The 27,791-nt window shown below is 51.0% G+C and overlaps 2 protein-coding genes across 9 annotated transcripts in view; both read left to right on the top strand.

Annotated features, from left to right (window-relative positions):
• Positions 1-39: 39 nt before the first annotated feature.
• On the top strand, positions 40-9,717 carry LOC105525320 (chromosome unknown open reading frame, human C2orf50). Its single transcript, XM_011960903.1, has 3 exons — positions 40-296; positions 6,515-6,554; positions 9,526-9,717. The coding sequence occupies exons 1-3, from the start codon at positions 40-42 to the stop codon at positions 9,715-9,717; spliced, it is 489 nt and encodes a 162-aa protein (XP_011816293.1).
• A 12,221-nt stretch (positions 9,718-21,938) lies between these two features.
• The window catches only part of PQLC3 (PQ loop repeat containing 3), a 27,999-nt gene continuing 22,146 nt past the window's right edge, over positions 21,939-27,791 (top strand). For 6 of the 8 annotated variants that reach the window (XR_001003894.1, XM_011960899.1, XM_011960896.1 and 3 more), the window contains exons 1-3: positions 21,939-22,271; positions 27,075-27,157; positions 27,234-27,303. Coding sequence is in view for 7 of the 8 variants with exons in the window: in XM_011960899.1 (XP_011816289.1) it covers positions 22,129-22,271; positions 27,075-27,157; positions 27,234-27,303 (296 nt within the window). In the remaining variant the exon portion in view is untranslated. Of the gene's footprint in view, positions 22,272-27,074; positions 27,158-27,233; positions 27,358-27,791 lie in introns of all 8 variants that reach the window. The other 2 variants (XM_011960901.1, XM_011960902.1) reach the window with 1 other exon arrangement.

Raw genomic sequence — 27,791 nt, 5'->3', positions numbered from 1 at the left:
CACACACAGACACACACACACAGACACACACTTGCGCCCATGGGGAGCCACCCCAGCCCTGGGCTCCAGAGAACCACATCACCTGAGTACCGATTGTCCCCCACCAGGCCGCCAACCTGTGTCTCCTCAGCTGCCCGGATTGGCCCTATGGTCAGCAGAGGTCTGGCTGGTGGCTGTCAGGCCCCCCAGGCTCCGAAGGCGCAGCGGGTGGCCCAGGGAGCTGCCTGCAGTGGCGTGCAGCAGGACCAGCTGTGGCGGGAGCTCCTGGAGACCGAGCGTCGGGGCCAGCGGCGCTGGTGAGTCCCTGCCCTCCTTTCTCCACCCTGACCCCCGCAGCCTGACTACAAGTTGGGGAAACTTGGAGAAAGGGAGATGGGTGGGCAGCTGATCCGGGCTGAGGGACAGAGAGCATGGCATGCCCGGGGGGAGGTGGGTCACCAGCCCGGCCCAGAGCCAGACCCGAGCCTGAGCCTAGGAAGCCAGGAAGATGGAGGCCAGGATCAGATGCCGCTGGGTCCGAGCAGCCCCACCTCCCTGGAGCAGGAGCCTGCTGGCCTAGTCTGGGTGAGAGGCGCTGGCTGTCTGACCTGACTCTGGGAAAGATGCTCCTTCACGCATTCAACCAGAAATCCCCATGAGCCGCTCTGAAACGAGACCAGATGCAACAAGGGACTGGACAGACCTGGCCATGGCTCCACGGAGCCTTCATACTCAGGACAGGGCAGCCAAAAAGCAAGCAGAAAAGCAAACAAGTACAAATCTGTATGAAGTATGACCAGCGGTAAGAAGGAAACAGTTCAGGGTTAGGGGGAGAGCCGGCTGAAGGCCTCTCTGAGGAGGAGACATTTAAGCTGAGACATGAAACAGGAGAAGGAGTCAAGAGTTTGACGTATCTAAAAAACAAAGAATTCGTGTAGCTGAGGCACAGGGAGTGAGGAAGGCCACAGGATAAGGGGGAGCAGCCAGGGGCCACCCCAGCCCTGGTAAAAGTCTGGATGCGTTTTTTCCAAAGGAGACACCATCCAGGATTTTAAGCAAGAACATGGCATGATCTCGACTACATTTTTAAATGAGCAGCCTGATAGATTCTAGGAAGCACTCATCTTGTACCGCTGAAACTTCATACCCGTGGATTAGCAACGCCCCATTCCCCCTCCTCCCAGCCTCTGGCACCCACCATTCTAGTCTTTACTCCCAGGAGTCTATTTTCAGTGCCTCATAGAAGTGGAATTGTGCAATATTTGATTTTCCATGTCTGTCTTGTTAGCTTAGCATCCTGTCCTCCGGGTTCATCCATCTTGTCACATATTACAGAATTTCCTCCCATTCTAAGGCTGAATGTATATATGTGCAGTTTCTTTATTCATTTGTCAATGGACTTTAGGTTGCTTCCACATTTGGCTGTTATATGTATTGCTACAATGGACATGGGAGTGGTTTTGATTCTTTTGGATGAATTCTCAAAAATGGATGTCTTAGTCCATTTTGCATTGCTGTCAAGGAACACCTGAGGCTGGGTAATTTATAAATAAGTTTATTTGGCTCACTGTTCTGCAGGCTGTACAAGCATAGTCTTGGAATCCACTTGGCTTCTGGCGAGGGTCTCAGGAAGCTTACAATAATGGCAGAAGGTGAAGGAGGAGCAGGCGTGTCGCATGGTAAGAGAGGGACCCAGAGAGAGAGGGAGGAGTCAGGCTCTTTTTAACAACCAGCTCTCTCCTGTGAACTAATAAAGCAAGAGCTCATTCATTACCGCAAGGAAGGCACCAAGCCAGTCATGACCCAGACACCTCCCACTGGGCCCTACCTTCAACACTCGGGATCACATTTCAATATGAGATTTGGAGAAAACAAACACTCAAACCATATCGGAGAGATTGCAGGATTATATGCTACCTCTATTTTTAATTTTTGGAGGAACCTCCATTGTCTTTTCCATAGCAGTGGCACCATTTTGCATTCCCATCAGCAGTATCTCAGCATTCCAGTTTCTCCACACAATGGCCAACACTCGTTGATTGTCTTTTGGTTTTTGATAACAACCATCGTAATAGGTGTGAGGTGGTATCTCATTTTGATTTTTTGTTTTGTTTTGTTTTGTTTTGAAATGGAGTCTCACTCTGTCACCCAGGCTGGAGTACAGTGGTGTGATCTCAGCTCACTCCAACCTCTGCCTCTCAGGTTCAAGCAATTCTCCTGCCTCAGCCTCCCAAGTAGCTGGGATTACAGATGCCCTCCACCACTCCTGGCTAATTTTTATATTTTTATTAGAGACAGGTTTTTACCATGTTGGCCAGGCTGGTCTTTTTTTTTTTTTTTTTTTTTTTTTGAGACAGAGTCTTGCTCTGTCACCCAGGCTGGAGTGTAGTGGTGCGATCTCAGCTCACTGCAAGCTCCGGCCAGGCTGGTCTTGAACTCCTGACAGCAGATGATCCACACGCCTCAGCCTCCCAAAGTGTTGGGACTACAGGTATGAGCCACCGTGTTTGACCTCATTGTGATTTTGATTTGCATTTCTCTGATGATGAGTGACATTGATAATCTTTTCATATATTTATTGGCCATTTATTTATCTTCTTTGGAGAAATGTCTATTCAAGTCTTTAACCCATTTTTTCGATTGGGTTATTTGGTTTTGTGCTACTAAGTTGTAGAAGTTCCTTATACATTTTGGAAATTAACTCCTTATCAGAAATATGATCTGTAAATGTTGTCTCCCATTCTGTGTGTTGCCTTTTCACTTTGTTGCTTGTTTCCTTTGCTCTTCAGAAGTTTTTGAGTTTGATGTAATCCCATCTGTCTATCTGCTTTTGTTGCCTGTCCTTTGTGTGGCATATCCATGGAATAATTGCCAAGCCCAATGTCATGAAGCTTCCTCCTATGTTTTTGAGTGGATTGGTATGTATCATGTTAGAAAGGATCCAATTTCATTCTTTTGCATGTGAAAAACTTCTGCACAGCAAAGGCAACAATTAACAGAGTGAAAAGGCAACAATTAACAGAGTGAAAAGGCAACCTACAGAATGACAGAAAATATTTACAAACTGAGTAAATGTGGGAGGAAAGGTAAGGAAGGAATAAAGGATGACAGGTCTCAGCTTGAATAATTAATAGGGAGGAGAAGATAAATGATGAAGATGCTGAGTTCTGGTGAGTTTTAAATGCCCGAACCACGTCTAGATGGAGCTGCCCAGGAGGTAGTTGAGCGTGAGAGTCAGGAGTTGCGCATTAAAAACCCATCCAGAAGGGGAGAATGAGGACTGACTGCGAATGGACACAAGGTGTTTTGTGGGTGATGAAATGTTCTGGAATCAGAAAGTGGTGATGGTTGCCCAACTCCGTGAATATATTAAGGTCATTGAATTGTGTGCTTTAAAAAGTGAATCTTATGGAATGCGAATTCTATCTCAGTTTTAGCAGGAAACGGGTGGGCATTGGCCCCAGCGATGTGAATAAGCTCTCCCCAGAAGAGTACAATGGATCAGAAGAGGTGAGGATGCAGGACAGAACTTGCAACATTTACTAGAAAGGCAGAGACGCTGCCAGGAAACACCAGAGAAGAAAGCCAGGGGCATAAGGAGGTGTAAAGACCAAGGGGAAAGAGTTTTGCAAGGTCTGGAAAGCCCAAAGAGGAATGTGTAAGGCGGTGCTGCCTCACAGAAAACAATGTGAGCCAGACACATAGCTTAAATGTTCTAGTGCTGCTTTCAAAAATGAAACAAGAGGTCGGGAACAATGGCTCACACCTGTAATCCCAGCACTTTGGGAAGCTGAGGCAGGCAGATCACCTGAAATCAGGAGTTCGAGACCAGCCTCGCCAATATGGTGAAACTCCATCTCTACTACAAATACAAAAACTAGCCAGGCACGATGACATGCACTTGTAATTCCAGCTACTCAGGAGGCTGAGGCAGGCAGAGTTGCTTGAACCTGGGAGGCGGAGGCTGCAGTCAGTTAAGATTGTGCCACTGCACTCCAGCCTGGGCGACAGAGTGAGACTGCATCTCAAAAAAAACAAAAAAACAAAAAGAACTTGTAGCAATAAAAATATATAAAGTTGAAATATAAGACACAACTGAAGTGAGACTTCATAAACTCAAGACAGGAGAAATTATTCAGAAAATCAAGACAGAAAACACAAATGATGGATTAAAAACATAGAGAAACTGAACAAGAAGCTCCAACCTATCCTTAATCAAAACTCCCAAAGGAGAGAATGGGAGAGAGAAAATGTCTAAAGAGAAAGTAAGTGAGAATTTTCCAGAACCAAAGAAATGCAGGAGTCCACAGATACTAGAGTAGGTGCTCCACAGAAACAGGCGCATTAACAAGAAAGTAAGACATGGAATTCCCCAAGAGGGGGATGCCAGCGTGTTGGTGAAGAAAGGGACCAGCCTGTGATCTTGAGGCACGGCCAGGCCAGTGGGAGCAGGAGGACACGGGGCTTCCGAGGAGGTGTCTAAGAAAGGTTTTAAAGGAATGTTTATTATCTGATGCACATGACAGTGTAGAAAATAATATTGAGAGGGACTTTTCAGTTTTGTTGGAACATCTGGAATCAATGATCAGTACATAGAAGCCTAAAAAAAAATTGGGAGGAAATGTAATTTCTCTGTTAGCTCTAGAAAGAATACAAGGTTGTACAAGAACAGAATTGGGGCATATTGCACTCCTTAGTTCATCAGGGAATAACATTTACATAATCATAAGAATCAAAATGATACATATCAATTTAACCAAGATCTGTAATGATTTTGAAAGAACAAGGGGAAGGGCAGGAGTAAGAATGCTAACTCTTCATCTCCTATAATAGAAAGTCGATAGATAAGTTTAAATGTTAAAATATATTAAGGAACAGCAGTGGATATGGTTTGGATCTGTGTCCCCCCCAAATCACATGTTGAATTGTAATCCCCAGTGTTGGAGGTGGGGCCCGGTGGAAGGCGACTGGATCATGGGGTCGGTTTCTCATAAATGGTTTATACCATCCCCATGGCACTGTCCTCACAGTAGGGAGTTCTCACCAGATTTGGTTCTTTTAAAGTGTGTGGCACTTCCCTTCTCTCTCTCTTGCTCCTGCTCTGGCCATGTGACCTGCCTGCTGCCACTTTGCCTTCCACCATGATTGTAAGTTTCCTGAGACCGACCCAGAAGCTAAGCAGATGCCAGCATCCTGCTTCCTGTACAGCCTGTGGAACTGTGAGCCAATTACACCTTTTTTATTTTTATTTATTTATTTTTTTCAGATGGAGTCTCTGTCGCCCAGGTTGGAGTGCAGTGGCTCGATCTCTGCTTACTGCAACCTCCACCTCTCAGGCCCAAGCAATTCTCTTGCCTCAGCCTCCCTAGTAGCTGGGATTACAGGAGCCTGCCACCATGCCTGGCTAGTTTTTGTACTCTTGGTAGAGACAGGGTTTCACCATGTTGGCCAGGCTGGTCTTGAACTCCTGACCCCAGGTGATCCACCCACCTCGGGCTCCCAAAGTGCTGGGATTACAGGAGTGAGCCACCGCTCCTAGCCTACACCTTCTTTATAAATTACCCAGTCTCAGGTATTCTTTATAGCAAGGCAAGAATGGCGTAATACAGCAGTAGAATCCTATTATTTCAAAATACGGACGCAAAGTCCTGAAGAAACAGCTAAAAGGCTGGCAAAGGTTTGACTCTAAGATGTGAGGCTCAGGGGCTGTGAGGAGGGGGACAGAGAAAGCTGTTTTTATTATGTTTTGTAGAATTGTGTGACTTTTTAAAATTAGATTCAAATAAAACTAAATGACTAGTGCAAGGTAATACTATCCTTACGGTCCCTCCCTTTTCCTACCCCTCCCTAGCCTTCCTCTGTCACTCACATTGGAAGGTTACAAAGGTTTGGGGATGTGAAAACTGTTTTTTCTTCACAGAATGCTTGCCTACTGTAGCCTTCTGAAAATGCACAGAGGCAGGGTGAGATTGTAGCCTTTGCTTGCTTAGGCAGTCCTACCATAGCAACGTCATAGTTGTCATTCTAGGAAAAGTCACTGGAAATTGAAATGTTTGTTCTTTTGGTGGGATACACCATCAATACCTGCTTGGCACTTGGCATTTGTTTCACTTAAAAATTATTTTGTTCTGGCTGGGCATGGTGGCTCATGCCTGTAATCCCAGCACTTTGGGAAGCCGAAGTGGGTGAACCACCTGAAGTCAGGAATTCAAGACCAGCCTACAAATATGGTGAAACCCCATCTCCGCTAACAATACAAAAATTAGCCGGGTGTGGTGGCACGCATCTGTAGTCCCAGCTACTTGGGAGGCTGAGACGGGAGAATTGCTTGAACCCGGGAGGCAGAGGTTGCAGTGAGCTGAGGTTGCGCCACTGCATTTCAGCCTAGGTAACAGAGCGAGACTCCCTCTCAAAAAAAAAAAAATTCTTTAGTTCTTCCATGTGATACATTGTTGCATTGACTTGACACAATGAAAGTCATTGGTAAAAATGTCCTGGAAGGAACTCACACAGCCAACATGCTTTTCCTTTCCAGGGTTCAGAACTGGAGTTTCCTGAAAGACTATGACCCAATGGTAAGGAAAAATATGTTCCTGCCAAACATATTTGCGAATGAATGTTATTCATTCTTTCCATCATTCATCTGACACTTATTGAAGATCTACTATGGACTAGATGCTGGATGTGCAGAGATGAGTAAAATACACTCTTGTTTCAAGGAATTGCATTCCTTGGGTCCATTGGAAAGAAAACGGTTATATGAAGCATTTAGAAATTTGTTTCCTTCAGTGTTTCTTAGTTTTATTAAGATGAACCAATTAGAAATGACAGGCATCTGTTGCTGAAGTGTCTCCCCTGACTGAGAATGTCAGCAATGTGTAGTCATATCTGTGTGGCGTGCCCAAGAAGGGCAATGAGATTGGGTAAAAATACTTTGTAAACAAATTCCCTGACTCTGGTATCACCACCTGCAATCTATCCTCCACTTCGCCACCAGACTGATTTCCCTAAATGGCAGAACTGGCCGTGCAGCTCCCCTGATTAAAATGATTCGGTAAGTCTGAAGTTTTCAGGTAGCTTACAAAGCCTCCTGTGATCTAAACTATCTATCTCCCCAGCCTCATTACCCACCCCACGCAGACCTCACAACACACTCTTTTTTTTTTTTCTTTAAGATGGAGTCTCACTCTGCTGCCCAGGCTGGAGTGCAGTGGTGCAATGTCAGCTCCCTGCACCTCCTGGATTCTAGCGATTCTCCTGCCTCAGCCTCCTGAGTAGCTGAGATTATAGGTGTACACCACCATGCCTGGCTAATATTTGTGTTTTTAGTAGAGAGGGGGTTTCACTATGCTAGCCAGGCTGGTCTCGAACTCCTGACCTCAATTATCCAACTGCCTTGGCCTCCCAAAGTGCTGGGATTACAGGCATGAGCCACCACACTCAGCCCCCACAACACTCTTTATCCATGCCTTTGGGCCTGCTGGTCCCCTGCTGGAATGTCCTTCCCACCTGGTCAGCCTGATGGACTCCTATTCACTCTTCAAGACCCTGCTCTAGTGCCTCCTATTCTGGAGAATCTCCCCTCCCTGGGTAGGCTTGACCAGGTCACTCCTTCCTTTGATTCACCAGCATATCTCACCCGTTATTTTGGTATTCTATGTAACATAATACTGCAATGCCCAATTTCACCAGCTGTGAACTCCTTAAGAGAAAGGATGAGGCCAGGAATGGTAGCCCATAACTGTAATCCCAGCACTTGGGGAGGCTGAGGTGGGAGGATCACCTGGACCCATGAGTTCAAGACCAGCCTGGGCAACATAGGGAGACCCTGTCACTACAAAAAATAACATTATTTTGTAAAAAGAGAAAAGATGAATATGAATTCATCACTGCACCCTATCACAACCCTAGCATTTGCCCCATTCCCCAGAGACCATAAAAAAGTGAACATTCAGTTCATGCTGGATGAATGAGTGAATGAAAAGATGGATCTCACTATTAAAAGGATGGTCAGCCGGGCGCGGTGGCTCACGCCTGTAATCTCAATACTTTGAGAGGCCAAGGCAGGTGGATCACCTGAGGTTGGGAGTTCAAGACCAGCCTGACCAACATGGAGAAACCCCATCTCTACTAAAAATACAAAAATTAGCCAGGTGTGGTGGTGCATGCCTGTCATTCCAGCTACTTGGGAGGCTGAGGAAACAGAATCGCTTGAACCTGGGAGGCAGAGGTTGCAGTGAGCCGAGATGGCGCCATTGCCCTCCAGCCTGGGCAACAAGAGCAAAACTCCATCTCAAAAAAAAAAAAAAAAAAAAAAAAAGATGGTCAAAGGACCAACCTGGAAGATAAGCAATGTGGACAGTCACTCGAGGGGGGTGGCCAATGCTTACCTGGACCCTGCCAGGTTGAGGAAAGGTTTAATGCCTGCATTGTGGACCTGCTGGGCTTGTTGCTGTCTATTCTGGAGGGAAAATTCAGCTCATGGGACCTGATATCCCGCCCTGTGCATCTGGTCTGGGCTTCCAGCCTATAAGAGTCTCTCCCTCCTAAGGGCTATGTGATAGCAACCTGACTACTGAAATCTGCATCGTGACCAAAGGGGGGAGCCACCTCAGCATGGACTCTGCCAGGTGAAAGCCAGGATCTCCTTACTTGACAGGTCATGTCACTTCTATTAGACACAGGGTAGCAGAAAGGTAACCCTAAACAGGGGCAGGAAGAGCTGAGGATGTTTTCCCACTTGTCAGATTTTTTTTTTTTTTTTTCGAGACGTGGTCTCACTGTCTCCCAGGCTGGACTATAGTAGCATGATCATGGCTCACTGCAGCCTCAACCTCCTAGGCTCAAGTGATCCTCCCACCTCAGCCTCCTGAGTAGCTTGGCTACGTGCATGCGCCACCACACCCAACTAATTTTTGTATTTTGAAAGAAAGAAGCCAGACAGAAAAGCCATGATTTCACTAATGTAAAGTTCAAAACCAAGCAAAGCTAATGTGTGGCATTAGAGGTCAAGGTCAGGTTGCCTTGGGAGCAGAGACAGGGGTTGAGGGGCTGAAAGGAGGCAGGGGAGGGGACCATACCCCTTGATCTGATTGGGTACATGGGCATCTTCATTTTGTGAACATTTGTCAAGCTGGACAGTGATGGCTTGTGCACTTTTCTGTGTGAATGTTATACTCTAAGTACAAATTTACCAAAACACAAAAACAAAAATCAAAACCTCCCACCAGATGTAAAACGGCATCTTAGTCCTGGGGTAGAAAGGGGAATAAGACCTGATCCTTCCCTTGATCTCTGCGGGTCGCAGCATAAAAGTTAAGGGATCTGGGAGGCACCTGGGGAAGCAGAAGTGGAGGAAGAGGAGGGACAAGCTTGGTGGAGGCTGTGGCATCGGGTCACTCTTGGGGGATCCCAAGTCCAAACCAGGATTGAATCACCTGGAGACGCTTCACACAGAGAGGCACCTGCTCTCTGCTCTGTTTTCTCCCATCCTAAGGTCCTCCTTTTTCCACGCTCTGTGTAACCCGAGCTGTCCCCTCTCCTCAGGGCAACAAGAAGGAGCCTGAGAAGTTGCCAGACCATGTGCCTCTCTTTTCGGACACAGTTCCCAGTTCCACGAACCAGGTTGTGGGTAGCAGGCTGGACACGCCCCTGGGACAGACTCTCATCCGCATGGACTTCTTCTTCACAGAAGGGGCCCGGAAGAAGAAGCTGGAGGATGAGATGCAGCCCATCTAGGAGCAAGGAGGGCTGGGCTGGCCTTCCCCAGGTGGGTGTGGGTGGGGACAAGAGATCCGGCCCATGACAGCACCAGTCAGCAACCCACACAAGGCAGCTTGGGTCTGCACTGTCTCTAAGCTGCAGAACGCTCTTCCGGTGGGCTCCATGAAGTCACTCTTACATACTTTTTACACGTGAGATTCAGAGGACTCAGTAACTGGCCCCCAGCCATACAACCCCCAGCCTTTCCATCTTGAGAACCCATGGGTGCCCCATGAAAGGGACCCTGCATTGTGGTGAGGAGCACTGAATGCCTGGGTTCAAATCCAGCTCCTGGCTCTGATGAGCTGTGGGACCTTGAGCTGGCTGCTGCAACACTCTGTACCTCCGTCTCCCCTCCTGCGATTCCGTGTGTTCTCTGCTTGCAGCTACTGTGACAAGTGACCACAAACTGCATAGCTTAAAACAACACAAATGTATCATCTTACAGCTCTGAAGATCACAACCCTGACATGGGTGTCATTGGGCCAAAATCGACATGTTGCAGAGCTGTGCTCTTTTAGGAGGATCTGGGGAAGAATCTATTTCCACATTTTTTCCAGTTTCTCAAGGCAGCCTGCATTCCTTAGCTTGCAGCTCCTTACTCCATCTTTAAAGCCAGCATCCTAGCATCTTCAAATCAATCTCTATCGCTCGCTCTCTCCTGCCTCACTCCTTCATCTTTTCTCTCTCTCTCTCTCTCTTTTTTTTTTTTCCATACGGAGCCTCCCATTATCACCTGGGCTGGAGTGCAATGGCGTGATCTTGGCTCACTGCAACCTCCGCCTCCTAGGTCCAAGCAATTCTCTTGCCTCTGCCTCCTGAGTAGCTGGGATTACAGGCATGTGCCACCATGCCCGGCTAATTTTTTGTATTTTTAGTAGAGACAGGGTTTCTCCATGTTGGTCAGGCTGGTCTTGAACTCCCAACCTCAGGTGATCCTCCTGCCTCGGCCTCCCAAAGTGCTGGGATTACAGGTGTGAGCCACCGCGCCTAGCCATACCTGGCTAATTTTTGAAATTTTATGTAGAGATAGGGTCTCACTAGGTTGCCCAGGCTGGTCTTGAACTTTTGGGCTCAAATGATCCTCCCACCTTGGCCTTCCAAAGCACTGGGATTACAGGCATCTGGCTTCACTCCTCCATCTTTTAAGGACCCTTGTGATTATATCACAACCTTCATATTTAAGTAAAAAATGCAGAAAAGGCTTAGTCCCTCTTTGTTGGTTAAAACACAAATGGATTCATTCTTTCAAGCATCCGCATTCTCCTCTTCTTCCTGGGCGCTCGGCTAGGCTGTGTTTTCCCTTGGTTTGGGTGGAGCATGTGACAGAGCCATGGCCAGTGGAATGGCAGCAAAAACCCTAGGTCTCCCTTCCAGGTCTGGTCCATGAGACACTCCAGGTATTGGCTTGTTCTCCTTTCCCCATCAACTGAAGAAGGGAGAGGACTTGAAGGATGCAGGGAAGAGATGGGCACAAGATGGAGGGAGCATGTCAGGCCCAAGCCTGGAGCCCTGAGTGAGCTGGTGGAGCAGAATCTCCCTACACCTACACTGACACACAAACGAAATAAACAAAAACTGATCAAAACAAAAACAATAGCCCACACTTCTAGGGTAAAGCATTTTAAATGTATTTTCTCAGCAACCTAAGGGAATCAACAGGCAGGGATTTCATATTCATTTAATACAGGCAAAACCTGAGATTAAGAGAGGTGAAATAAAATCCCAAACATACATTAATGCCAGGCCTCAAGCTTGAAGCCCAGTGTCCTCTGCAGGACCCCAGCCATGGCCTCCAGAAAAGAGAGAAAAATGGGGCAGGGGCCGAAATGACTGCTCTGTCTTTGATGCTTGCTTGGGTCTTATTTGGCAGTAGCTAAATGTCACTGTTACTTGCATGTATTAACTCATTTAATCCTCTCAGCAACCCTACGAGATAGATACTCCTATAAATGAGGCAACTAAAGCACATAGAGGCTAAGTCATTTGCCCAAGGTTACACAGCTGGCAAGCGGTGAAGCTGGAGTTCAGATTTGGCAGTTGAGTCTGGCTCCAAGGACTGTATACTTAAGCACTATGCTATATGGGTCCCCTTTAATCCTCAATAAATTGATTCCCCAAAATTTAGCAAATTACAGGATTTTTCTGCTTAAAGAAAGTCGCTTGATCCTTAAGAAAGGGAAAACTGATTTTTTCCAATCTCTGGGATCCCTACTACCACCAAGAATAGATCATTGGTGTTTCCAGGAGTTACACAGGACAGGACACGTTATTTCCATGCAACAGCCCCTACGCCTCATGCCACACCCTGGCCCTGTGCGACTGTGTGATGGAGCAGACCAGGCCCAATGTGACTTGGCCAGGAAGAGGCCCGACCCTTCCTACTTGGATCTGGAGGCCACCACCTTCTTTCTCAGTGTCTGACATGAAAGCTGGCCTCCCTTTCCACTCTGAGATCATCAGCTGGGCAAAGGTCAGTGGCCAGGACAGCCAGGGGTCCTGGTCACATCCTGGCAGCATCCCATGAAGGTCAAGTGCTTGCCCTCGGACTGGGCGGGTACAAAGATGCTGGAGGCTCCTTAAAGACCCAATCTATGTTTTTGCCCTGAGTCTGCCTTATATTATTCTCACACTCGAAATCAAGATTTCCATTTGAGGGAGAGAGAGGCACTAGAAAAGTCAAGGTTAAGGATGGCTGCAGGTGGTCAGGCCTGTGCAGAGGGGAGGGAATCGTTGAGTGCCCAGGAGGGCAGTGAGGAGGGCCACGGACCTGCGCCGGTTCTGCCACTCCTGGAAGCACAGCCACTTACAGACAATGTAACCTGTAAGCACAGACTCTGGGTTTGGCACATTACCAACATTGTGTCTTTTGCATGTATTATAATTGTCACCATTTGAGAGGTTTGGAAACTAAGCCAAAGACTTTATTCAATCTGGTCAGGGTCTCACAACTAGTGAAGGGCCAGGATCCATCTCTTGTGTGACTTCTCCACGCTGCCTTCCCCACTCCAGGCCTCAGTCTCCACAGTTATAAAATGAGGGGAGGAGGGAAGAAGACACATTTAAAGGCATCTTCAGCTCCAGGATTCTCTTCTTTGAGCATTCAGGGAGTACTGAAGAAAAAAGGAGTTTGAGTTCTTTCACAGAGTGCATTAGTCAGCTATGATAATGCTGTATAACAAAACATCCCCTTTGTTGCTCATAGGTCTGCGTGTAGCTGGGGCTCGGGTGATTTTGGTTGGACTTGGCTAGACTTTCCTCCACACTTCAGGTTAGGTTCAAGTATTGTGTGCATGTCTCTCATTCTCTTGGACTGAAAGCCTCCTGGGGCATGTTTTTCTCATGGCACATCACCAGGGCTCAAGGGCTCAACAGAACCGTGCAGGCACACCGAAGGCTTCTGCATGCAGAAATGCTTTCTGTACTCTGCAATGACCTGTCATCACGCCAAAACCCTCGTCACAACCAGGCCCACCCACCCTCTGCTCCTTGCCACATCTGCCTTCTTTTCAAGAAGATGCCTGCTTCTAACCTTCCCTGTTTCACCCACTGGGAGCCCAGCAAACGAGGACAGAGGGGCATCTGCAGTGAAATCCCAATGCCAGCCTTTCAGCTCATTTGGGCCAGAACAAGGGAGGGTAGATGGGCTAGGAGGTCAAGAAGAAGTGGGCACCAAGCCTGCAGTGTCAGTGCCAGCAAAAGGAAAAGGGGGCATTACCAATAAAGAGATGGGCACTTGGAGACCAAGGACCAGAAGACAGCTGGCCTTCAGGAAAAGGACTGGAATCAAGAGCTAAGAGCCATAACGAGCCTGGAGGGACACTTGCTTCACTTTTTTTTTTTTTCTCTTTTGAGATGGAGTTTCACTCTTGTTGCCCAAGCTGGAGGGCAATGGTGCCATCTCGGCTCACTGCACCCTCCGCCTCCCAGGTTCAAGCAATTCTCCCGCCTCAGCCTCCTGAGTAGCTGGGATTACAAGCATGTACCACCACACCCAGCTAATTTTTGTATTTTTAGTAGAGACAGGGTTTCTCCATGTTGGTCAGGCTGTTCTCGAACTCCTGACCTCAGGTGATCCACCTGCCTCGGCCTCCCAAAGTCCTGCAATTACAGGCATGAGCTACTGCACCAGGCCATAAAAACTATTTTCTGTTGAAGAATGCAGAATAAACGATAATAGAAAAATCACCATTTAATGACTCACAGCAATAACTGATCTAGGCAAGAGTCAATAAAAGACACTAAAATGACTGAAAGATTATTAGGCAACGGTAAATGCTGAAATCTAGAAGATACTGCCTTAACCAAACTATTAAGCCAAACCTCACCAATAACAGGACAGCTGACACTGTGCTCCGCTGGTGTGGTTCACTGAAGACAACGCTACCTACTTCACTTAGGAAGCACTCCTGCCAAAAAAAAAAGTAACTAGTGTGTAATCAAGAAGAAATTCCCAGCAAACCCAAATTGAGAAACATTCTGCCAAAGAGTTGGCCTCAATTCTTCAAAAGTGTCAGTGTCTGCCCAGGCGCTGTGAGTCACACCCATAATGCCAGCACTTTGGGAGGCTGAGGTAGGCATATCGCTTGAGCTCAGGAATTTGAGACCAGCCTGTACAACATGCTGAAACTACATTGCGAGGTGACAATGGGCTAGCAGCCCTCACTCTCGGCGCCTCCTGGGCCTGGGCATCCACTCTGGCGGCACTTGAGGAGCCTTTCAGCCCACCAATGCACTGTGGGAGCCCCTCTCTGGGCTAGCTGAGGCCGGAGCCAGCTCCGTCTGCTTGCTGGGGAGGTGTGGAGGGAGAGGTGTGGGCGGGAACCGAAGCTGCGCAGGGCGCTCATGGGCCAGCATGAGTTCCTGAGGGCGCAGGCGCAGGCACGGGCCCCACACTCGGAGTGACTGGCCCACCAGCCAGCACCGCCGGCCCAGGGCAGTGAGGGGCTTAGCAACCGGGCTGGCAGCTGCGGTGGTTGCACCTGGTCCCCCAGCACTGCCATCCCGCATGCACTGCCCGCATGTACTGCTCTCGAATTTGCCGGGCCTCAGCCGCTTCCCCACGGGACAGGGCTTGGGACCTGCAGCCTGCCATGTCTGAGCCCCCACCTCTGCGGTGGGCTCCTGCGCGGCCGCCACCCCCTGCTCTGCGGCCCGGTCCCATCAACCCCCCAAGGGCTGAGAAGTGTGGGCGCACGGTGCGGGACTTGCAGGCAGTTTGGCCTACAGCCCTGGTGCGGGATACACTGGGTGAAGCCTGCTGAGCTCCTGAGTCTAGTGGGGACTTGGAGAACCTTTATGTCTAGCTAAGGGATTGTACACAGCTAAGGGATTGTAAACACACCAATCAGCACTCTGTGTCTAGCTCAAGGTTTGTAAAACACCAATCAGTACTCTGTATCTAGCCAACCTAGTGGGGACTTGGAGAACTTCTCTGTCTAGCACTCTGTGTCTAGCTAAAGGATGTTGGACGCTGAACTTCTCTGTCAGCACTCTGTGTCTAGCTCTGGGTTTGTAAATGCACCAATCAGCCCCCTGTGTCTAGCTCAAGGTTTGTAAATACACCAATCAGTAGTCTGTATCTAGCTAACCTAGTGGGGACTTGGAGAACTTTTCTGTCTAGTATTCTGCATCTAGCTAAAGGATTGTAAATGCACCAATCAGCACTCTGTCAAAATGGACCAATCAGCTCTCTGTAAAATAGACCAATCAACAGGATGTGGGTGGGGTCATATAGGGGAATAAAAGCAGGCTGCCCCAGCCGACGGTGGCAATCTGCTGGAGTTTCCTTCACACACTGTGGAAGGTTTGTTGTTTTGCTCTTTGGGTCCAGGCTGCCTTTAAGAGCTGTAACAATTGGGAAGGTCTGTAGCTTTTTTTCTGTCAATGAGACCACAAACCCAGCAGAAGGAGGAAGCTCCGGACACGTCTGAATGTCTGAAGGGATAGACTCCAGACACACCATCTTTAAGGACTGTAACACTCACTGTGAGGGTCCGTGGCTTCATTCTTGAAGTCAGTGAGACCAAGAACCCACCAATTCTGGACATAGCATCTCTACTAACAAAATACAAAAAATTAGCCGGGTGTGGTGATTCATGCCTGTAGTCCTAGCTATCTGGGAGGCTGAGATGGGAGAATCACCTGAGCCCGGGAAGTTAAGGCTGCAGTGAGCTGTGATCTCACCAGTACCCTCCAGCCTGGGCGACAGAATGAGACCTTGTGTCAAAAAAATAAATACACGTCAATGTCAGAAAAGTCTAAAGGAAGGCTGAAGTGATTCAGTCCGTGATCCTTGACTGGATCCTGGGTCAGGAAAAGCAGCTCTAAAGGACACTTTGCAGACGAAATGTTAGCTAACACTATTGTATGGGCAAGAAAGTGCAGAGTGTGGTGATTCCATTGAGACTGCAGAAGAAAGCCTGTGTGTGTGTGTGTGTGTTTTAAGACAGAGTCTCACACCATTGCCTAGGCTGGAGCACAACGGCACAATCTTGGCTCACTGCAACCTCCACCTCCTGGGTTCAAGCGATTCTCCTGCCTCAGCTTCCCGAGAAGCTGGGATTACAGGCACGTGCCACCATGCCCAGCTAATTTTTTGTATCTTTAGTAGAGATGGGGTTTCACCATGTTGGCTTGGCTAGTCTCAAACCCTTGACCTCGTGATCCACCCACCTCAATCTTCCAAAGTGCTGGGATTACAGGCATGAGCCACTGTGCCCAGCCGAAAGCCCTTGTTCTTAGGTGTTTGCCGAAAAGTGCCATGATATATATAAGAAACTTCCAAGTGGCTTAACGAAAAATTCGTGTTTAGAAATTTTTTTTTTGGAGATGGAGTCTCGCTCTGTTGCCCACGCTAGAGTGCAGTGGTACGATTTCGGCTCACTGCAAGCTCCGTCTCTCGGGTTCATGCCATTCTCCTGCCTCAGCCTCTTGAGTAGCTGGGACTACAGGTGCCCACACCATGCCCCGCTAATTTTTTTTTATTTTTTTATTTACTAGAGACGGGGTTTCACTATGTTAGCCAGGATGGTCTCAATCTCCTGTTGTCGTGATCCACCTGCCTCGGCCTCCCAAAGTGCTGGGAGTACAGGCGTGAGCCACCATGCCCAGCCGGATTTTTTTTCTTTTGAGATGCAGACTCGCTCTGTCGCCCAGGCTGTAGTGCAGTGGTGCCATCTTGGCTCACTGCAACCTCCGCCTCCCAGGTTCAAGCAATTCTCCTGCCTCGGCCTCCCGTGTAGCTGGGATTACAGTCACCCATCACCATGCCTGGCTAATTTTTGTAGAGATGGGGTTTCACCATGTTGGCCAGGCTGGTCTTGAACTCTTGACCTCACGTGATCTGCCGGCCTCAGCCTCTCAAAGTGCTGGGATTACACAGTGTGAGCCACCGTGCCTGGCGGTTTAGGAATTTCTTTTAAAATGAAGGTGGGGGAATGGCCACTGTGAAAGAAAGAAAAATCTCAACTCCAAAATCACTAAGCTAAGGGAAAAGTCAAGCTGGGAACCTGCCTCCCATTTTAATTCCTGAATAAGGTGGCTATAAAGATAAAAGAGCTACATGCCTCCCTCACAATTTGCCCACAAGGGAATTCCTTGCGGGCCTCAAGATCTTTACCCTATTCAGGATCATGCCAAGAATTAAATATATATATATATTTACAGTGAAACAGTTCTGTTGCATTTCACCCTGGCAATGTAAACTGATAGCTGATCTTAACAGGTGCAGGACAGAAAAATCATTCCGCTGCTCACCCGAGAGAAATGCTTATCTGATTGCTTCCTCAGACCTACTGTTTATGTAAAAATGAAGAGTCACTGAGCCAGACTAGATTGTGTATTCGCTGAAAGGCTGATGAAGGACTCAAAAGAATGCAAGCTTTTGTCTCTTATCTACCTATGACCTGGAAGCCCCCCTCTTCGAGCTGTCCTGCCTTAGTGGACGGAACCAAAGTATATCTTACATCTATTAATCCATGTCTCGTGTCTCCCTAAAATGGACAAAAGCAAGCTGTACCCCAACCACCTTGGGCACCTGTCATCGGGACCTCCTTGGCAAAATAAACTTTTAAATTGGTTGAGACTTGTCTCAGATATTTTGGGTTTACTGCCACCACCAATGGCTCTTGAGTTCACATCTCCTCTGTTGAAGAGAGTGGGGAAGTAAGGTTGGGGAAGGTTTGGAATCAGTTTCTGCTCAATTCCATGTTCCCACATGAAGATGTAACCACCTAAAGAGCTCACCCTGCCCGCTGCCTAGACAGAGCCGATTTATCAAGACGGGAATTGCAATGGAGAAAGAATAAGTCACACAGAGCCAGCTGTGCGGGAGACCAGAGTTTAATTATTACTCAAATCAGTCTCCCTGAGCAGAGCATTTGGGGATGGAAGTTTCGTGTTTTTGTTTTTGATTTTTTGTTTTGTTTTGTTTTGTTTGAGGTGGAACAAACAAAGTCTTGCTCTGTCACCCAAGCTGGAGTGCAGTGGCATGATCTCGGCCCAATGCAACCTGTGCCTCCTGGATTCAAGCGATTCTCCTGCCTCAGCCACCAGACTAGCTGGGATTACAGGCGCCCGCCACCACGCCTGGCTAATTTTTGTGTTTTTAGTAGAGACGGGGTTTTGCCATGTTGGCCAGGCTGGTCTCTTACTCCTGACCTCAGGTGATCCGCACACCTCGGTCTCCCAAAGTGCTGGGATTACAGGCGTGAACGACCGCGTTCAGACTGGGGATGGAAGTTTTTAAAGATAATTTGGCCGGTAGGGGCTTGGGAAGTGGAATGTGCTGATTGGTCAGGATGGAGATGGAACCATGGTGGGGGGAGGCGGGGTCGAAGTAAAGTTTTCTTGCTGTCTTCTGTTCCTGAGCGGGGGCTGCAGAACTGGTTGAGCCAAATAATTGGTCTGGGTGGTGTCAACTGATCCATCCAGTGCAGGGTCTGCAAAATATGTCAAGCACTGATCTTAAGTTTTACAATAGTGATGTGATCCCCAGGAGCAATTTGGGAAGGTTCAGACTCTTGCAGCCAGAGCCTGCATGACCCTGAACTGTAATTTCTAATCTTGTAGCTCATTGGTTAGTCCTACAAAGGCAGACTGGTCCCAAGGCACAAAGATGGTCTTTTCAGGAAAGGGCTATTGTTAATTTTGTTTCAGAGTCAAACCATAAACTAAATTCCTTTGCAAGGTTGGTTCAGCCTATGCCCAGGAAGGAACCAGGACAGCTTAAATGTTAGAAGCAAGATGGAGTCAGTTAGGTCTGATCTCTTTCACTGTCATAATTTCCTGTTATAATTTTTGCAAAGGCGGTTTCAGTGAGACTCCGTGGCCAGCTTCATTCAGGGAGCTGATTCACTCTGTGCATCTGTGGCCCAGGAGTGGGGTCAGGTCCTGTAACAGACTGTGACCAGGGCTGCCATGTAGCTGGGGAGGAGGCAGAAGTCTCTAACATGGGGGCACTATCTTGTCCTGGAGAGATATCCCAGTGAGTGTGCACTGTAAAGACCCCTGTCCAGACACTCCCCAACCTCCTGAAGCGACAGAGGAGCCTCGCAGATCAGCTGTTTTGAGGTCATCCTCTGAGCAGAAGAGCTCGCATGCTCTTGAGATGTATCACTGGGCATAGGGGCTGAGACCCAAAGACCTGCCTGCATGGCCCAAACCTGGCTCCCCCTACGACCGCCCCATCCCCACACAGCTTCAGGAACAAAGCCAGTGCCCACAAATCCCCAAAAGGTTTTGCTAGTTTGCACCTGCTGGGGAATGACCATCTCCGTTGAGCACCTATTCTGTACCTCTCAGTAACCTTCTGAGGCTGATGGTTCTCCCCTTTTAAAAATGACACCGAGGAACAGGGAAGTTAAGGTCTGTTCAAGATCATGCAGTCTGTAGGGGCCAATGCTAGGAGGATAGCTGAGGTCTGCCTAACCCCCAAGGGCCACACACTCACATCACCCCATCCCGGTCTTCACACAAAGTAGCCAGGGAGGGCTCTAGGAGCCAGGAAGAAACCTCTTCCACAGCCCTGCCTCACCCAGCTGACCCCCAGAGCAGCGTCCCGGACCAGGAGCAGCATTTGTTCCACAATAGAGGAGGCCATTCCCTGCATGGTCCTGGGAGCACCCATACCTCTCAAAAGCCCCTCATGCTGCCTGCATCCCCAAATGTTAGCACAGGCTGGGCCCTAGGTGGGAGCAGCTCCCTCCTAAGGCTAGTCCTGGGGGCCCAGATTCTGGCCACCCCCTGGAATAAACAGAGTCCAAGGCTGGGGCAGAACACTTCCAACCAGGACCACCTCCTTGCTTCAAGGGACGTGCCACATGTCATGATGAAAGTAAAACACCTGGCACGCAGGAGGCACTCAACAGGTCCTAGATGTTTCTATAGTCATTGCTGCTGATGTTGTTAAACGCTCTTTACGCCAGGTGCGGTGGCTCATGCCTGTAATCCCAGCACTTTGGGAGGCCGAGGCGGGTGGATCACTTGAGGTTAGGAGTTCAAGACCAGCCTGACGAACACGGTAAAACCTCGTCTCTACTAAAAATACAAAAATTAGCTGGGCGTGGTAGCACATGCCTGTAATTCCAGCTACTTCGGAGGCTGAAGCAGGAGAATCACTTGAACCCAGGAAGTGGAGGTTGCAGTGAGCAGAGATCGTGCCACTGCACTCTAGCCTGGGCGACAAGAGTGAAACTCCATCTCAAAGAAAAAAAAAATAAGCTCTTCTCTATTTTCTTCTTCAAAAAATTTATATATATATAATTATATTATATATATAATTTATTTGTTTTGAGATAGGGTCTGGCTCTGTCTCCCAGGCTGGGGTGAAGTGGCGCGATCTCGACTCACTGCAACCTCCGCCTCCTGGGTTCAAGCCATCCTCCTGCCTCAGCCTCCCGAGTAGCTGGGACCACAGGCATGCACCACCACGCTCGGCTAATTCTTGCATTTTTAGTAGAGGCAGGGTTTCCCTATGTTGCTCAGGCTGGTCTTGAACTCCTGGCCTCAAGCAGTCTTCCTGCTTCAGGGGCAATAATGATCAGTATCAACCTAGCCAGGGCAGGCCCAAGGCCAATTTCCTTTAAGGGTTCCCTTCTGAACGTCCTGTTCTCATTTAGACTTGGGAGACAGGACTCAGCAGCTGTTTTTTGTTTATTTGTTTGTTTGTTTGTTTTCTCTCCATAGGCGGAAGTGATGCGCTGGTAAGGCTCGAGAGAAAGAGCCTCGGCCAGAACTCCGAACTCCGAAGCTGACCCAGCTCCGGTTCCTCACCCTTCCCGGCTGAGGTTTATGGCACAAAACCAGCGATCGTAGATTCTGGCGTTGCATTTTGGTGCTTTTTTTCCTGCTTCATAACCTGGCCCTAATACACAGGCGATTTTCAGAGGTTGGAAAATGCGTCCTTCCCTTTCCCTCCGTTTGTGGCTTAGACGGCCACGTCCAAGTTACTCTATCAGGAGAAATCCTTAAGAAACAGTTTCACTGTGAAGTGCTCAAGTTCAAGGCTTCCGGTAGCCTCTCAGGTCAGGGCCCACGCCGCTAGGCGGGAAGCCGGGAAGCCTTCCGTCCCAGACTGGGGACAGGCCGCGTGCTCTGAAAGGGCACGAATGAGGTGGCCCCGGGGCTCTGGTCCCGGAGAGCCTCTCCAGCCCGGTTCCCCACCTGTAAAATCGGGAGGGTGCACCCAGCCCTTAAGCCCTTAAGCAGGAGGCTTTAACTACTGAAATGCTTAGTGAGAGAAACTAAAACACTTGTAGGGAGGGAAAAATCTCGCAGAATGGCCCATCCCCCTAGGGGGTGCCCGTTTGCCTCCCGGTCCACCCAATCTGTGAAAAGCCGGACCTCCGGGGCGGCTCCCGGCGGCTGCTAAACCATCGGGTCGCAAGAACGCGGAAAAACGAAGCAGCTGCCGGCGGAGCCAGCAGGCCAGGGTGGGACAGTGGCCCGGGGGCGGGGCTAGGAGGGGCGGGGCGAGGCGAGGTTGGCCAGGAGGCGGAGCGAGGAGGGACGGGGCGGAGCGAGGTTGGCCAGGGGATTGGGCTAGGTGAGGCCGACCGGGAGGGGCGAATCTGGGGGCGGGGCGAGGTGAGGCGGGTCCGAGAACTGAGCGATCCCGGGCGGGTGGGAGGCGGGCCCGTGGGCGGGGCGAGTCCGGGCGGATTAGGCGAGGCGGGCCAGGGGGCGGGGTGCGTCCGGGGGAGGGGCGGAGCGAGGAGGACCCGGAGCGAGGAGGACCCGGAGCAAGGCGGAGGGCGTAGGGGCGGGCCCTGGCTGGGCGGTTCCGGGCGGATCCCGGGAAGGCGGAAGGCTTTGGCAGAGCTGCGCCGCCGAGGCTGAGCGGTACTTTCCCGCTGCCGCCGCCCCGGTGCCCAAACCCAGGGCGCTATGGAGGCGGCGCTGCTGGGGCTGTGCAACTGGAGCACCCTGGGCGTGTGCGCCGCGCTGAAGCTGCCGCAGATCTCCGCTGTGCTAGCGGCGCGCAGCGCGCGGGGCCTCAGCCTTCCGAGTTTACTTCTGGAGCTGGCAGGGTAAGGCCCTGGGGGACCGGGGCTGCCTCCTTCCCCCTCGCAGCTGCTGCCCGCTGGGAGCCCGGGAGAGCCTCGGCTCGAAGTAGGGCGGGGATGATCCTTGCACGCCGGCGTCGCTGCTGGGCGGCCGAGGGTGAAGTAGGTAGCCTAGGGGCTCAGGGTGCTCTTCCCAGGGCCACCCGCCACCCGCTTACATTGTTTCTCACCAAGCCCCGCGTGGCACGAATTGCCTGTGCACGCCCATTTTACAGATGAGGAAACAGACCAAGCAGAGGCAGCCCTCGGTGCGCTAGTGACAAAACCTGCTGGCCCTGAGCAAGGCCATTTGCACCTCGAGGCTGTCATATTCTTTGTCCCTAAACTCACCACGCACCCTCGGCCTCTTTTTCGGGCCTCGGTTTCCTCACCTATGAAATAAGGGGTTGAACTAAGAATGGCTGAATCTCTTCTCTTCTCCCGGTGGTTGGTGGGGAACCTTTCCTGGTTATTTAATGAGATTCCTTGGGAGAGGGCCTTAAGACAATTGCATTTCTTATAGAAAGAAGTCTCCTTAGTCATCTGTAAGGACGTTGGAGAGTCTCTGCAGTTGGGAAGGGGTGACGGAGAGGTCATTAAGTCCTTGATTCTGAGGCAGCTTTTAAGGCCTTCCTATTCAAAGTATTCATCATGCCAGAGCACCAAACTTTTGAGGTATTATTTTTGAGCCCCAACAATAGGAAAACACATACCTGAACCTAATGATCTCGCCCCTTGCCCCTGGCCAGGCCAGGCCCTCCACTTTGCTCCCTGCCATCACCCAGTGGGGTCTGAAGGCTGGTCCTCCACATAAGCCATCCTGGAGCGCAAGGTGGGCGGGGTGGGGGGTGCGGGATACAGGATGGGAAGAAGCCAATGGGTGCAGGGGAGAAAGAGGAGACCTCAGGTGTGGGAGGGTGAGGGACCCCACTCAGGCTGTGGACCCTGCGGCGGCCCTATGGAGCCCGGCCCTGGGCACAGTCATCCTATGCGGGACTTTGAGGGGAAATGTCTGGGAAAGCTTTGCAGTGGGAGGGGCTGTGACCTCTTCCAGGCTTGTGAGTGACTCTGCCCTGTGGGGTGTGGAGGGGGGTCCCAGGCTGGATGGCAGGGTTGAGAGGCAATCAGGGGAGGCAGGCAGCCTGTGTTTCAGGTTGGTGCCGCCGCCAGGCTGGGAGCAGAGAGGCTGGAGCGATGAGGCTGTGGCAGAGGACACAGGCTGGAAGTGGCTGCAGTGGCCGCTCAGGTGGGAGAGGGGACAAGGGCATGAAAGCCAAGAGCGGGATTTGGCCTTGGCCGCTTGCTAGGTCCCCGAGCTGGGGAAGCTGAAGCTGGACCCATGACGGAAAAGAAGCCAGACCGTCTGTAGAGTTCATAGATTCCCTCCTGCCCCCCGCCCCTAGGCCTGCATTTCCACCACCTTTGCACCATTGCTTGAAAAACGCAAACCCTCAGAGATATGTAGGTGAGGGCTCATATTAAATCTGTCAGCTGTCACCTCTCCCAGCTTACCTTAGTCCCAGCTCACCTTAGTGAAAGCCAGACCTCTGGCAGTGGAAGGATCTTCCTGGGCATGGGAGCCCAAGGGTTGGGTGGGGCAGCGGCTTGCTGCCATCCCTGCTGGCCTGTCTAAGGGGCTTGCTGTTGATCACTACAGGTAAAGGGGGCTCTGTCAGGGCTGGTGCACCAGCTCTGCAGCCTCCAAGCCAGGGCCAGGGCCAGGTACACAGACTTCTGTACATGGGCTTGGCTGTGTCAGGGCCCAGCTGCAGTGCCAGCCTCACCTGGAAGGCAGGCTGGAAGGGATCAAGGCTCTACCCTTGCTGAGTTCCAATAGATTTGATCTCCATACCGCCAGCTGTTTATTATAATGTGGCATTGCCTGAGCATTCCATGTGTTGACTCTATGCATTGTATAAATTATCATGAATTATAATCTCATTTAATCCTTACAGCAGCCTTAGGAGGTAGGTGTTGTTTTTGCCCCCAGACAATGAGAACCTGAGTTAGGGAGGTAAGGAGCCCGGGGCAGCAGCGGGCTGGGTAGCCCAGCAGGGTCCTGGCCCTCCCATCTGCCTGCCTGCCTCCCTCATGCCCTTCCCAGCCTTGCCTGGGAGGCCCGCCTGGGGCTGGCCATGCTTGCCAGCTTGGCCCCGGGCCCCTGGCCAGATCCGGCAGCAGCCAGAGTTAGAGCAGAAGGAACTCCAGGGCTGTCGCAGTCAGCCGTCTGGACGGCATGGGCCCTCTTTGGGTCTCCATTTCCCAGTTTTGAGAGCATTGAGTCAATTGGAGCATGAAGTGTGTCTTAGTGACGCCAGAAAAGCCTTTCTAGTGTGGCTTGGTGTGAAGGGCAGGCGCCTCTGCCCAGGGATCTCCCTCTGCCATCCAGAGACCTGCCTCTGCCGTCCAGGGACCTGCCTCTGCCGCCCAGGGGCATTCCTTGTAGCTGGAGCCTTCCCCCTCCCTGGTTCCCAACCTTGCTGCTTCTCGGCCTTGCTGGCGGCCTCCTGCCCTGCCTGCAGGGCTCTGCCTCCCTGCTTTCTGCAGCCAGGAGCCTCCTGGAACACAGGATCCATAGGACCTGCCCTGCCTGCAGCCTTCCATGGACTGCGGCCCTCCCCCGGTGGACCCTTAGGCTGTAGAGCCTTGGCCTCTGGGTAGGATGCCTTTGGAGCCCACCAAGTGCTCCAGGTCACTTGTCCCCCAGCCTGGGTGGGGGTATATGTTTTGTTTAACCCTCTAGCAGGTGTCGAGGGAGAAAACTCCAACGGTTGCATGGAGCAGATGGGAATGGAGACAAATGGGTCTGTGTCAGATGCCTGGCCAGCATGAGTTTATGATGATGATGAGCATTGTAGCGATTATTTATTAAAATAAACTTTAAAGGGCCAGGCATGGTGGCTCTCGCCTGTAATCCCAGCACTTTGGGAGGCCGAGATGGGCAGATCACCTGAGGTCAGGAGTTCAAGACCAGCCTTGCCGACATGGTGAAGCCCCGTCTCTACTAAAAACACAAAAATTAATGAGGCATAGTGGCACACACCTGTAGTATCAGCTACTTGGGAGGCTGAGCAGGAGAACCGCTTGAACCCGGGAGGTGGAGGTTGCAGTGACTGAGATCGCGCCACTGCATTCCAGCCTGGGTGACAGAGCAAGACTCCATCTCAAAAAAAAAAAAAAGAAACATTAGAAACTAAAGGAAAGACACTGCCCCCACCTCCCCAGGCTGCAGGGGCGGGGGGAGTTTGAGTCCCAGGGAAAGCAGGGAGTAGATGACAAAACCTGCAGGGGCAGCAACGGCTGCGTCCAGATCAGCCTCGGGAAATCCAGGCTCTTCATCTGGTATGTTCTTGGTGTCTTTGGGCCTCCGTTTCCCTAAGTGGTCTGTGAGATGTGGAGGCCAGCATGGATGACCCCTGGAGGTGAGAACAGGCTCTGACATCCCCAGGTTCTCAGGCCTGGCCTGCGGACTGTGGCTGCATCCCAGGGTCCAGCACACCGTTAGTTCAGTGGTGAAGACCCCCATAGCTTTTGTTCTTCAGCACTCAGCGGCTGGCTGTGGCCCCACAGAGGGGCTGGGGTGCAGCCTCCTGCTCTGCCAGCCCCTCTGGGCTCAATCTCACAGGGGAACAGAGAGGGCTGCTCAGGAGGCTGGCAGGAGGAGAGTCCCTGCGGCAGGGCAGGGCTGGGCAGAGGCACCGCTTATCCCTGAAGCTGGGAGGTGGCCCAGCTGCCAAGCACCCAGAGGGTCTGCAGGCAGCTGGAGGTGGGGACCCTGCCGGTCATGGTGGGGGCCTCCACTCGGGGACCAGGCCTGCGGGAGGCCCTCGTGCTCAGGGCGACCTGTGACCTCCTCCGACTCCGCCCCCAGCTAAGTTGTGCGCTATCAGAAACAGGCTAGGGAGGCACAGCCTGTTTGTGAATCGGGCTTTTCCAGGATTCCTTCCCAGCTTAGGCGATCGGAGACCCTGGGGGATCCCTCCTGTGCATTGAAGTCCCGTGGTTCCTGCTCCCCTTTCTTCCTGACCTGAGTGGTCTGAGCACACAGGTGAGAGGGAGGGAGCCACGAAGCTGGGTGACGGGACAGAAAGCCCCAGGAGACCACGGGGATTCCAGTCCTGAGGGAGGAGATAGCTGGGTGTGAGAGGGAGGCAGGAAGCTCTGCCTTTTCTTCTGAGAAGGTGGGACCCTGGGGTCTTTGCAGCATCCTCACAGCTGGAATCTTAGTGAAATTGATGGTGGTTCTTTGTGCTTTTCCCCCACTGCCCTCTCAACCAGGCAGCTCTTTTAGAAGGCAACTGGACCATCCAGGTGCTGTTCTAACTCTTAAAACATGGCTACAGACCCCCACCCAAGGATGGCTGCGGCCCCTCGGATCCTTGTTCCTCTGCGGCTTCTCAGAGTGGAGGGCAGATGGGTGCAGCAGCTGAGGGGCGGCTGCTGGGGTCAGTGAGAGCCCAATGTGGCAGGCAGGCCAGCAAGCGTGGGCCCAGAAGGCCCAGTCTCATACTCCTGCTCAGGGATTTGCCTTCTGTCTCAAGGCACTGTATAGAGGTCGTGGGTATTGCACAATGGCCCGGTGCCCAGTAAGATCTGGATGCTCCAAAAATTGTACAGATGATTCAACTGAATTCCATCTGTTTTGTTCTAAACCTTGCTCTTTCACACTGGGGTGTCCACACCACCACTGCGAGGGTTCGGAACACTGACCTGTGTTCCGGGTGCCTGCCGGGCCCCGACAGCTGCGTTTTTGGGCAGCCGTGTGGACGTGTGCCCTCCGCTTTCCAGGTTCCTGGTGTTTCTCCGGTACCAGTGTTACTATGGGTATCCGCCGCTGACCTACCTGGAGTACCCTATCCTCATCACACAAGGTAACAGCCCCTTCCCTGTCCGGCGGGCTGCTGCGGGTCTCCCCTTCCTCCCTCACTCGGAGCCTCTCTGTTTCAGATGTCATCCTCCTGCTGTGTATCTTTCATTTTAACGGGAACGTGAAGCAGGCCACTCCTTACATCGCTGTGTATCCTTTCCGAATCTGAGCCAGAAGTGGGGACAGGGGTGTTATTTGCGAATAGTATGCATTGTGAAGCAGGCTCCTTTACCAGACGTGTTATTTTTTGGTTAAAAAAAAAGAATCCCAAATGTAAATGCGTCCATGTACACTAGAGATGCCCTCAGTACAGCCCCTGCTGCCCCTCTGAGACCAGCATGCCCTGGGCGGTGCCAGCAGGCCGAGTGGAAGGCAGATAGGTCGAGTCCACCCCTGCTAAGTGCAGCATCGTCCAGCTGCATTAGTTCATCGGAGACATTTCTTCCTGCCCTGATAATGTCCCCCAACGATTGGAAGCAATAATGAGAGTATCCGGCGCCTCTCAAGACGTTAGCTTAGAGGCTGAGCCCTGAGGTCTGAGCGGCAGTCGGTGGCCCGGAGGCTTGCAGTGGAAGCCTGGTCAGCTCACAGATGTGTCCCCGCTCAGTGGCACTTCCTGTGAATGAGGGTGAGGCTTC

The sequence above is a fragment of the Colobus angolensis genome, unplaced genomic scaffold (genome assembly GCF_000951035.1).
Source record: "Colobus angolensis palliatus isolate OR3802 unplaced genomic scaffold, Cang.pa_1.0 Scaffold53, whole genome shotgun sequence".
Lineage (NCBI taxonomy): Eukaryota > Metazoa > Chordata > Mammalia > Primates > Cercopithecidae > Colobus > Colobus angolensis.
This window is presented reverse-complemented; position numbering and strand designations above follow the sequence as displayed.

Coding starts and splice junctions, on each gene's coding strand:
- LOC105525320 (XM_011960903.1), top strand. CDS start 40: ATGGGGAGCCACCCCAGCCCTGGGCTCCAGAGAACCACATCACCTGAG. Junction 297..6,514: donor CGTCGGGGCCAGCGGCGCTG/GTGAGTCCCTGC, acceptor TTTCCTTTCCAG/GGTTCAGAACTGGAGTTTCC. Junction 6,555..9,525: donor TGAAAGACTATGACCCAATG/GTAAGGAAAAAT, acceptor CCCTCTCCTCAG/GGCAACAAGAAGGAGCCTGA.